At 41.4% G+C, this 12,771-nt stretch overlaps 1 protein-coding gene across 1 annotated transcript; it reads right to left on the bottom strand.

Annotated features, from left to right (window-relative positions):
• Positions 1-6,661: 6,661 nt before the first annotated feature.
• Positions 6,662-12,716, bottom strand: ATG12 (autophagy related 12). Its single transcript, XM_060761936.2, has 4 exons — positions 12,511-12,716; positions 10,376-10,512; positions 7,397-7,459; positions 6,662-7,158 (listed from the first exon to the last, which is right to left on the bottom strand). The coding sequence occupies exons 1-4, from the start codon at positions 12,671-12,673 to the stop codon at positions 7,099-7,101; spliced, it is 423 nt and encodes a 140-aa protein (XP_060617919.1). The 5' UTR covers positions 12,674-12,716; the 3' UTR covers positions 6,662-7,098.
• Between the last annotated feature and the right edge of the window lie 55 nt (positions 12,717-12,771).

Genomic DNA, 12,771 nt, shown 5'->3' with positions numbered 1-12,771 from the left:
AGGGGATGCCCGGGTGTTTTTTTTGATGTTTTACCGTCCTTGTGGGAGGCTTCTCTCATGTCCACGCATGGGAAGCTGGAGCTGATAGAGGAAGCTCATCGGTACTCTCCTCGGATTCAAACCTGCAACCTTTCGGTCTTTAGTCCTGCTGGCACAGGGGTTTAACCCACTGCATTACCGGGGGTTCCTATATACACATATACCTACGGCTGTTAGGAATTGTGGGAGTTCAAGTCCAAAACACTTGGAGGGCCAAAGTTTGCTCATGCCTGAGCTAGATATTAAAACAAGCAAATAGAAACAAAGAAGAATGGGAGTTAAAGATGATCATGCTCTGTGCATTGTTTTTTCCAACATCCTACCTGAATAAGAATTCTTAAGGTTTGCTCACTACTTTGTGACATTTTATTTCACCATGTTAAATGTCACCTTGGGCTTTTATCTGCATTTGCCTAAATTATTCAGATATATGTGTCTCCTGACATCCTCATCTTTGTCACTGTCATCATCCTTATCATCATCATGAGTCTGACCTTTGCAGTTAGGATGACTGGATAACTATTTTACTTGCAACTCAAAACTGATAGGTAAAGGTAAAGGTTGTCCCCTGACATTAAGTCCAGTCATGTCTGACTCTGAGGTGTGGTGCTCATCTCCATTTCTAAGCCGTAGAGCCAGCGTTGTCCGGCATGACTGTGGCCGGCATGACTGCATGGTGCGCCGTTACCTTCCCACCGGAGCGGTGATCTACTCACATTTTGCATGTTTTCGAACTGCTAGGTTGGCAGAAGCTAGGGCTGACAGTGTATTTTGGGTTGCTGTGAGTTTTCCAGGCTGTATGGCCATGTTTCAGAATCATTCTCTCCTTGTTCTGCCCACATCTATGGCAAGCATCCTCAGAAGTTGCGAGGTCTGTTAGAAACTAGGCAAGTGAGGTTTATATATCTCTGAAATGTCCAGGATGGGAGAAAGAACCTTTGTGTTTGAGGCAAGTGTGAGTGTTGCAGTTGGCCACCTTGATTAGCATTGAATGGCCTTGCAGCTTCAAAGCTTGGCTGTTTCCTTCCTGGGGAAATCCTTTGTTGGGAGGTGATTTGCTGGCTCTGATTGTTTCTTGTCTGGATTTCCCATTTTTAGTGTTGTTCTTATTTACTGTCTCAATTTTAGAGATTTTTTAAATACTGGTAGCCAGATTTTGTTCATTTTCATGGTTTCCTCCTTTCTGTTGAACTTGTCCACATGCTTGTGGATTTCAGTGGCTTCTCTCTGTAGTCTGACATAGTGGTCCAGCATTTCTATGTTCTCGGATAGCATGCTGTGTCCAAATTGGTTCATCAGATGCTCTGCTATGGCTGACTTGTCTGGTTGAATTAGCCAGAAGTGCCTTTCACGTTCCTTGATTTGTTTTTGGGCAATGCTGCATTTGGTGGTCCCTATGTAGACTTGTCCGCAGCTGCATGGCATACGGTAGACTCCTGCAGATGTGAGAGGATCCCTCTTGTCCTTTGCTGAACACAGTATTTGTTAGATTTTCTTAGTGGGTCTGTGGATAGTTTGTAGGTTGTGTTTCTGCATAAGATTCCCTATGTGGTCAACAGTATTTTGGTCCCTGTTGTTATTGTTATTTTATCTTGGGTAAGTAGCACATAGAGGCCAATATGAGAAGTCCACAGTCAAGCTCACAAGAAAGCAGCAATACATTCTCATTCTCCATGGAGATTTGATGTTGTGACCCTGAACATTATAATTGCAGAAATATCAGTCTCTACAATCTCCTGTGTTTCACCAGAAAATGTACAAATAAAATTGAAAGATCTTGAAGGAAACAAACTAAATATTCAAGTGAGTACATGAGCAGGCACAGATTCCAAATATGATCTCAAACGGGTTAATATCCTTAATTACTTCACCGGGAGCAAGTCAGGTGGACCTGGACTCCAGTTCAGGGTCCCCAAATAGAGAGCCATTTCATTTTGCATTCCAGACAGAATGAGTTTTCAAAATTCTCATTCCAAACTAATTACAATTGGCACCATGTCTTGCATACTTCTGCTTTGCCTTTTGATCTAGGTATGCGTTAGGTAATAGTAACACACACACATACTGTTTCTAACTGTAATGACACACGGAAGGTTGTGCAATTCACTCAGAATGTGGATAAAATCTTTCAGATATTTAGTAAAATACTAATCGGTCACAAAAGGAGAATAAAAAAGGTAAAGTATTCATTCAATCTCCAACGAGTCCTAGTATTCATTGCAGTAACATCTACAATATGGTTCATTTGCCAACTCACAGAATTTTACTTTCTTACATTTGAAGGGCTAGACCAGACATGGGCACACTTTGGCCCTCTTGGTGTTTCGACTTCAACTCCCACAATTCCTAACAGCTGGCCTTAAGTTTGCCCATGCCTGGGCTAGACTCAATATGCAAAGCATTTCTCAAGTAGAAAGCAATCAAAATCTTTTATATTGATTTACAGAAGTTGATAAATGATGACATTGCATTTCTGTGACCGTTTGTAGAGCACTGAGATATTATGATGTTTTTGCTAGTCAATTATTTCAGAAAGACATTGGTTTTTCTCATTTGCAACAACCTGATTTATTCAGATACTTGCATTGTCATCCCTATTCCAGTATTTGTCACCATCACGAGTCTGACCTATACAGTTGTGATGACGGGAGAATCATCTTACTTGCAACTCAAAATGGATGAATAATATTTTGGTCCCAATTTTGTTATTCTGCCTCAGGTATGTAGCATACAGATGACCATATGAGAAGGCAGCTTGTTTATGCTTTATGGTCAATATGGAGCTTTAATGTTATGACACTCAAGATCAAACACTGCAGAAATTAAGACAAATATTTAAATAATTATTAGCCTCCACAATTTGCTATATTTAATCAGAAAATATGCAAATAAAAATATAAAAAATAAAAGGAAGGAACAAAGAAACATTACTCTAAGATGGCATTTTAAATATTTTCACTTTTGAAATATTTGGGACATGCATAAGCTGTGAATTACTAGTAGGTCCTGAGTCCCTCTGTTGAGGTTGAGATAGGATGGGATATAATAAATAAATAAATAAATAATAGTTGCTACCTCACCTCACTAACTTAAAGGTGAGCAAAACTAATACATTATATATCTTTGTGTCTGTGTTTTCAAGTTGCCTGTGGATAAATGATAGTTTTTTCCAGTAGGTTTTCATTTGACAAGGAGTACTCAGAATTGCCCTAGCTTAGCTTCCAAGATCTGATAGGATCTGGTGTGTTTAGACTCCACTTCCAATTTCCACATGAACACTTTGAATGCTGGTAATGATTCATTCATCTGAACAATGAAGCATGATGACACATGCTTCACTTCAAGAAACTTGTTGAAAATGATAGAAATCTATACACATAATAAAAGTGAAAATATGTGTGTGTGAGGCTGGGATGTCCACTTAGACAAGCTCCAGCCTCCACAAACAGTTATAGTTCCCACTACTCAGGAGACACCAAGGGCCCTCCCCTGCGATGACATTGTGGATTATAGTGAGCGCCATGAATGTGTCCAAGAGCCCTGCCAATGTCCTCCACAAACACAATACTGCCCAACATCCAAGTGAAGGCTTTCGTACAGGAGCCATTTCTTTCTAGATTTTATGCTTTTCCTCCACTACAGACATCCCAGTATTTCTCTCTCTCCACTGGTGTGGAATTTCCATGACCGGTCCCACTGCCTCTCCTATAACCCTTTCCTACTTTTTCCTATAACACACAGAAAACACAGAGGAACTGATCAGCAACTGCTCATACTGGAGGGGGTTGGGGACTTGACTCAACATGATGGAAGTTTTAGTTCAGCCTGCATCAAGGCAAAGCACTGCTGACAATGGGCCTAGACCTCATTTGGCACACAGAACCCACATGACAAACTAAAAATATTGAAGAGGTTTGGGAGGAATTAATCTTGGTTTATAGGAATTGTAGGTACTAGAATTTATAGTTCACCCACAATCAAAGAGCCCTCTGAACCTCACCAATGATAGACCTGCAACTAACTTGGCACACAGAACCCTCAAGACCAACAAAAATACTGGAGGTCTTTGGAGCAATTTATAGGAGTGGTAGTTCACCTACATCCAGAGAGCACTATGAACCCAAAAGCTGATGGATCTGGACCAAACTTGGCACAAATACTCAATAAGACAAAATTTGATTACTGGAAGGGTTTGGGAGAGATGGATCATGAGTTTTGGGAGTTATAGTTCACCTACAACCAGAGAAACTGTGATCCCCACCAACGATGGACCTGAATCAAACTTGGCACACAGAGCCCCCATGACCAACTGAACATACTGGAAGAGTTTGAGGGGACTGACTCATCATAGTGGGGGCTGTAGTTCATCCTGCAGCATAGACCACCCGGACCCCGCCGATTATGCATCTAGAGAGCAAACTTGCGCAACATGACCAACTTTAAAAACTGATGGGAGTTTCAGGGGGTCCACTTCGCATGATGTGGGTTGTAGTTCACCCACAACCTTGTGCATTTTGTAAAATAAAAAATTGACTTTTACAAATAACTCTGGCAATGCTGGGTACCCAAGGTAGTTTAAAATAAATGTAAAGGTTAACAGCTCTTACAAGAAAACAGAGTGGCTTGACATATACACTCTGAGATAAATATATATTATTGTCGAAGGCTTTCATGGCTGGAATCACTAGGTTCTTGTGGGTTTTTTCGGGCTAAAGAGCCATGTTCTAGAGGCATTTCTTCTGACGTTTCGCCTGCATCTATGGCAAGCATCCTCAGAGGTGTGAGGTCTGTTGGAATTAGGACAATGGGTTTATATATCTGTGGAATGGCTGGGGTGGGTGGGGCAAGGAGCTCTTCCCTGCTGCAGTTAGGTGTGAATGTTTAGCTGATCACCTTCATTAGCATTTGAAGGTCTGCCTGAGCCTGGGAAAATCTGTTGCTGGGAGGTGTTAATCTGTGCCTGTTTTTTTCCTCTCTGTTGTTTAGCTGTTATAATTTTAGAGTTTTTTAATACTGGTAGCCAGATTTTGTTCATTTTCATGGTCTCTTCCTTTCTGTTGAAATTGTCCACCTGCTTGTGGATTTCAATGGCTTTTCTGTGTAGTCTGACATGGTGGTTGTTGGTGTGGTCCAGCATTTCTGTGTTCTCAAATAATATGCTGTGTCCAGGCTGGTTCATCAGGTGCTCTGCTATGGCTGACTTCTCTGGTTGAAGTAGTCTGCAGTGCCTTTCATGTTCCTTGATGCGTGTCTGGGCGCTGCGTTTAGTGGTCCCTATGTAGACTTGTCCACAGCTGCATGGTACACGGTAGACTCCTGCAGAAGCGAGAGGATCCCTCTTGTCCTTTGCTGAACGTAGCATTTGTTGGATTTTCTTGGTGGGTTTGTAGATTGTTTGTATGTTGTGTTTCCTCATCAGCTTCCCTATGCGGTCAGTGGTTCCCTTGATGTATGGCAGGAACACCTTTCCTCTGGGTGGATCTTCATCTTCACTCTCGTGGCTTGTTCTTGGTCTTGCAGCTCTTCTGATGTCTGAGGTGGAGTATCCATTGGCCTGGAGAGCCCAGTTGAGGTGGTTCAGTTCATCTTGGAGGAGGTGGGGTTCGCAGATTCTTTTTGCACGGTCTGCCAAGGCTTTAATGGTGCTTCTTTTTTTACTTGGGTGATGGTTGGAGTTTTTATGTAGATATCTATCTGTGTGTGTGGGTTTTCTGTAGACGGTGTGACCCAATTGTTGATCTGGTTTGCGGATGACTAGGACATCTAGAAAAGGCAGTCTTCCTTCATTTTCTTTTTCCATGGTGAACTGGATGTTTGGGTGGATGCTGTTAAGATGGTCCAGGAACCTGTTGAGTTCTTCTTCTCCATGGCTCCAAATGGTGAAGGTGTCATCCACATATCTGAACCATATCATGGGCTTTTTGGTTGCTGTCTCCAGGGCTTGTTCTTCAAAGTGTTCCATGTAGAAGTTAGCTATGACCGGGCTGAGAGGGCTCCCCATAGCTACTCCATCTTTCTGTTCGTAGAATTCACTGTCCCACTGAAAGTAACTGGTGGTGAGGCAATGGTGAAACAGAGCCGTGATGTCTTCTGGGAACCTCTGGTTGATGAGTGCCATGGTGTCTGCTACTGGGACCATGGTAAATAGAGATACCACATCGAAGCTGATCAGTTTGTCGTTTGTATTTAGCTTGAGATTGCTGATTTTTTCTATGAAGTGGGCTGAGTCCTTGATGTAGTGTGTAGTGAGCCCAATATGGCTTTGTAACTGTGCAGCAAGAAATTTTGCTAGGTCGTATGTGGGGGATCCAATGGCACTCACGATGGGTCTGAGTGGGGTGGAGTCCTTATGGATTTTTGGGGGTCCATAATATATATTCTTAAAAGTAGTAAACAACATCAAAAATTGGGCTCTACAGACAGATGATACTGGAGATAAGATTAAAAGCAGATTTTATTAAGTGAAAAACCTTATATCCTACTGTTTAGAGAAAAGATGGAAAGATCAGAGAAAAGCAAGGGCTACTGGATGAGTAATACCATCTCAATATCTCTTTGGCTTCATGGAAATCAAGGTTGAATATCATGTACTGGACTTAAAATAAAGAGACACAGGCAAAAGTAAATAGAAAAATGTAGCTATTTATCTCAGATGTATATCATACAGCTGATAATGCACAATAAATATCATTCCAAGAGCCAGGCTGTATCTTCCAAACAACCTGATTCAATTATGGTCCATGTGTTCCTCAATTCTTTTTTTTAGAAAAAAAATCTCCAAAATGCTGGAGCAACAATAGGCAGATTCAGGGGAACCGATGGCACGTGCACAATTGTTTCTGCAAGAAGTCATCATATGAAGTAAAATCTCAGGCTGAGAAACCTAGATAGTTCTTATATTTATCTTCCACATGGGCACAAAGAAAACAGGAAAAAGAACAAAGTGAATTCTATGGGCAACAATTAAAACATTTCTTCAGTTTATCCACGGGGAATGTCTTTGAAGATCATTGTTGCCCATTCATTTTCCAGCAATTTGAAGTGATGCCGATTCTAATTTCATCCCCAAGCCTGAGATTTACAATAGTGCAGGACAAGCTTTCCATCACTTCCAAAACACTGTAAGCAAATATGAAAAAGAGAAAAAACATAAACGAACAATGCCATGTTCAGTTGGATTGAATCAACCCTAAGATCACAGTAAGGTTTTTAAAATGAAATGCTGCCACCTATTGGTAAGTTGCTGCAAGAAAGTTTTACAAATACAGTATCTCAGGCACTCTGAAACACTGAACCAGTGCCTTCATTTCAGAAATCCAAAAAGCATAAAAAATAATAGATAAAAACTAGTAATCACCTCATATAATGTTCCAACTTCTTGGTCTGGTGAAGGAGCAAAAGACTGGTTCACATAAATAAACTGCATGGAAAAAAGAAACATACTAATAAGTTTATTTGAATATGTTGTAGAGAAAGATGATCTCTATTCTAAACAAAAGCATTCTATCAAATTTTAAGATATTCTTTCCTCATGTATTACATATTGTACCTGCAAAATGTCCCATGCCAATTATAACCTTTTACATTCCTTCTGAAATAATTCAATATAGTGAAAATGGCAAGTCCGAGTGGTGTAATGTTATTGCACTGGGATTCTGCTGGATCAGAGTTCAAATTCTTGTTTAGCCATGGAAACCCACTGGGGGACCTTGGGCAGGTCACACTCTCTCATCCTGAAGGAAGGCAATAGTAAACCCTCTCTGAATAAATCTTGACAAGAAAACCCTGGAATGGATTTGCCTTAGGACCAGCTCAAGTCAGAAATAATTTGAAGGCTCATGAACAACACAACATGGACAAAATAAGAGTCACTGCTGAACAGTTATCTTCCACAGGGCCTTAGAATCCCAGGCATTATGACTGCAGATTGAAGGGAATCCTACTTCCATCTGCAAAGCTAGAGGACCAGTTATTTGTTGACCATGTTCTTTAAGTAGCATTGCAGCTGTAAAAGGTGGAAGATACTCTGCACTCAATTGCTGGTTACTCAAGTATTGAATTACTGAAATTAGAGTTACTAGATATTGCAACTTTCTCCATTTCGACTACAGTTTAGATCAGTGGTTCTCAACCTGTGGGTCCCAAGATATTTTGGCCTTCAACTCCCAGAAACACTAACAGCTGTTAAAATGTCTGGGTTTTCTGGGAGTTGTAGGCCAAAACACCTGGGGATCCATAGGTTGAGAACCACTTGTTTAGATCCACTGGCTTCCAATCTGTCTCTCTCTGTATCTTTAAGAACTATAAGGTAACTGCAGCTTCTGAATTGGTACCGAAAAGGATATCTGCAAGAGATTTGGAATGTGTGTGTGTGTGAAAAATTAAATAAATTTCCCAGTGGTCATTCTAAAGGTATTGTATTCCCCCACCCCGTGTTGGAGCTCAGCCTGTGATTGTGTTTCAGGATCAGGGTGCTTTGGATGTGGGGAGTGATGTCAATGAGTTTCAAGATGGCAATGGTTTGGTCAATGATATTGATGCAGAGAATGACCAGGAGATCCCTGTTCAAAGTGTAGTTTCCCATGAGAATGTCCCTGAGGTGTGTGGGGATGATGGTGTACTCCCTGAATTCCTACCAGAGAGTTCCCAGGATTTGGGGCTTGAAAACATCTTGGCACCTGGCCCAGCTGCAAAAGTTAATGAGCAAATAGACAGCAGGAGATTAGTCAAAACAGACAAGCCGAACAGTGGCTTCGGCGTTCTGCCAGGCTCTGACAGAAAAAAATAAGGGAATCTCAACTGAAGCGAAACCAATTTCTGAGTGCTTGGTATAGCTTAATGAGGGGATAAAAGTCTCGAGTACAGGAAATGTAGCCAGATGACGCATAGTTTGGAATCAAGTTAAGTTCTCGTCTTTGTTTCATGGAAGCCTAGCTTGGAAGATTCATGCTTAAGTATTTCTTGTTTCATGGTTTTGATTCTTGGATTTCATGTCTGCATACTCATGACTTGGATTAATGTTTCCTGGTTTTCTAGATTATATTAGAGAAGTGCGGACTTTGCACTTTGCTGAACTTGTCCCTGGACTATTTTGTTCCTGCTTATCTTCTTACCCAATTGTATTTACCTATTTCTTTTAAGTGCTTTTTTTTTACTTTGCTGCTTTTTAACTATCTCCAATAAAACAACTGTTTTCTTATTCAACATGTGGTGTTTAAAGTCAAGAGTGCTTTTCCTGTCCTGGAGAGCAACACCCTACTTCACAGACTTTTTTCAGCAAGAAAAAGTTGGGGAAAACAATGGGAAACTAACTGTAGAACATGAAATAGTTTAAACCTCTCTAAAAGTATCAAAATTAAGCCAATGAATTGCACTAAAATCCCTCAAATCCAAAGTTTTTGAGTCTATGGTTCTGGATCAATCATTCTTTTACAGCCCCATCTTCAAAAGGGAGCTTTAGCGTCTTTTGTTGTATGCGAAAGTATGTGTTGAGCCTATCCCTTTAAATTGGGACATCAAAGAATTTTGTCTCTGTTTTTGTGAGAGCAGCAACCATGGGAATGAGTGGGGCCTTTTTAGGTTGAGCATAAAGGGATGCTGTGAGAACCTTTTGTTCTTTGAGAAGCCTTTTGACCCTTAAGAGTGGGTTCTTTGAAATGCTTTGTGATCATTTAGTTAATATGTCCCTCATTTAGTGTGGAAAAGGTATGTAATTTTGGGTTTTCTTAACAGCAATAGCTTAGTGAATTGCATAAGCAGAATTACATGGATATTACAGGTACTGTTACCTAGCCTATTGGTATGTATGATGCTCATTTGAACATCATTGTTATATGATGTTAATGCATTCTAAATGTTGTCGTTGTACTTTTTGTTTTTGTGAACTGCTTTGATAACAATGCACTGTTGACATCACTTATCATCTGCCTCTTGTTTGCAGAATTATGAGCAAACTGATCTTTCTGGATACTCATTCGCCTGTGTGCAAAGGACCCACTAAAATATTTAATTTTGAGATAATCATTTCATAATGATTAGGTTAGCATGATTGAGTTAACATTATAGAACTTGAGACATGATAAACCAGAGATGTATAAGAACCCAAGCTGATCAGTACTGCCTAATTATGTCCAGTTGCAGTGGAAACTTTGCTTCTTCATTTTAAAGTGTTATATATGCATGAAAGTCCAGATAAATGGACACCTTTTGGAATTCTTCTTTGTTTGTCAGCAGAAAAACAAAACCAGAGAAGGAATTGTCCCTATATATAGTGATACATTAAACTTCAACAATGTAACTAGTTTGTTTGTTTTTTTTTAAAAAAAAAATCACATACCAGCTGTTCTGAGGCTAACAGTTTAAGAAACTTTTTGATGAAGTCAATGAGGCCTTGGATTGTGCGGGTTCTTTCTACTGTCCATTTCTTGGTCTTCATTATAGGGGTATCTCCAACAGCTTTGAGCAAAACATCAACTGGAAAGCAGAGCACATTGGATATGGAAACAGAACAGATTGCATCATTAAAACGAAGGAAAATATCATCAAAGCTATACAAATTAAATGGGGGAGAGCTAAAGCATTCCTATTTTACAGAAATACCTCAGATATCTAGGAAGAGCCATTTATGTCCAATTTTATCTACTGGAGGCAAAGTGTTATTTATGAGCTCCATCTATAGTTCTACAGTAGTAATCACAGTGCAATATATTTGTTTAATACAGTGGTTCTCGACCTTCTTCTTCACCAGGGACCACTCTCCAACATTAGTACCAAAAGTTACGAATCAGTTTTTGGTCAACTTTAGATTCAGTTTATTTGGGTTGCTGATTCAGAAAATTGCATTGGATAGACCACATCAGCTCTAGTTTCTGGTAGCCATCCAGTAGTTGCTATCTCCTTGCCCACAGAAAACCACATTTAATAATGTAGAGCTGATGTGGTGATACTAGTAAGCTTTTGTGGGTAGTCAGCCTCTCTCCTCCCAACATCCCCATTGCCTCAGCACTATAAGAGGGTTTAGCAAGACCAGTCGCTCTCATTGCTGCGTGGTTTCGAGGCAACAGTGTAGTAATGGTGAGGCTGCGGACCATATTTTTGTTCTTGTGGGCCACAGGCTGGGAACCACTGACTTAATAGGATCAGATTAGGTCCAAATGTGGATGACGGAATACTTATGGAAGTTTTCTGCTACAGATGGCTCACAAAAAGCAACATTTTCCCCCCTGAGAATCAATTTTGTCTATTGGTTTCACTGCTGGACTAGGATTCTGGGAGACAAAGGTTGCCACCTCCATTCAATAATTCTAGGTTTTTTGGGTGAACTCCCAGAGGACTCAGCAGCCTTGGCCAATGAGAAGGGAACCTGGGAGCTGAAGTCCAAAACACCTGGAAGACTAGAGTTTAGAAACCACTGGAGATGCAACTACACTAGAGTATTAATGCAGTTTAACAACACTTGCTATAAAATCTTGGGAGCTGTAGTTTGGTGAGGCACTAGAACTTTAGGAGCAGTGAAAGCTAAAGTCTTCCTAAAACAATTACTATGATTCATAGAATCATAGAATCAAAGAGTTGGAAGACACATCATGGGCCATCCAGTCCAACCCCCTGCCAAGAAGCAGGAATATTGCATTCAAATCACCCCCGACAGGTGGCCATCCAACCTCTGTTTAAAAGCTTCCAAAGAAGGAGCCTCCACCACACTCCGGGGCAGAGAGTTCCACTGCTGAACCGTTCTCACAGTCAGGAAGTTCTTCCTCATGTTCAGATGGAATCTCCTTTCATGTAGTTTGAAGCCATTGTTTCGTGTCCTAGTCTCCAAGGAAGCAGAAAACAAACTTGTTCCCTCCTCCCTGTGGCTTCCTCCCACATATTTATACATGGCTATCGTATCTCCTCTCAGCCTTCTCTTTTTCAGGCTAAACATGCCCAGCTCCTTAAGCCGCTCCTCATAGGGCTTGTTCTCCAGACCCTTGATCATTTTAGTCGCCCTCCTCTGGACACATTCCAGTTTGTCAATATCTCTCCATAGCATTAAACTGTGGCAGTTAAATTGGTGCTGAACCTCATTCCTTGTAGTGCAGTTCAATTTCCAAAAATCTAAGCTGCCTTGGTGAATGAATAGATTCTGGTGGCTTATGCCCAAAACACAAAGATCAGATTTTGGGAAACACAGAGGCTGCATTTACAGTTTGTTTTGTTAAAAATGTAATACAACTGTCTGGTTGCTCCTGACACGATAAATAAAAATAACCCTTGCACCTCAGTACCCAGTAGCCTCAGCTGCCTTGCTCAATGACAGGGGATTCTGGGAACTGAAGTCCCAAACAAGCAGAAACTCAAAGTGTGGGAAACATTGGGATTAAAGCTCCTCCGCCTGTCAGAAGCAGCGGGCGAAGGCGGGCCCTGTTTGGAAGCCGGACACGAGGCCGCAGCCCTTCCCGCAGTGAGGGTTCCCCTTTCCTTGTTTACTTTTCTTCCTGGCGTCTCCGGCGGGTTCCTCGGCCACCGGGGAAACCGAAGCGGGAGGAGGGAGAGGGGCCTCGTCTGCAGCCTCCGCCGCGGCTCCACTTTCCGGCGTCTCCTCCCCACCGCCTCCATCCTGAGGCAACGGCAGCGACCCTTCCTCGGACATAGCCGCTTCTCGAATGCGGAAGCAGGCCCCTTTTCCCCGCCCTTTTTATAGACGCGGACCGCGAGCACGTGACCTGCGGGGATTGTCCCTCGTGAGCT

This window comes from Anolis sagrei, chromosome 2 (assembly GCF_037176765.1).
Source record: "Anolis sagrei isolate rAnoSag1 chromosome 2, rAnoSag1.mat, whole genome shotgun sequence".
Taxonomy (NCBI): Eukaryota; Metazoa; Chordata; class Lepidosauria; order Squamata; family Dactyloidae; genus Anolis; species Anolis sagrei.
The sequence above is the reverse complement of the archived record's forward strand: the minus strand, read 5'-3'. Positions and strand labels throughout refer to the sequence as shown.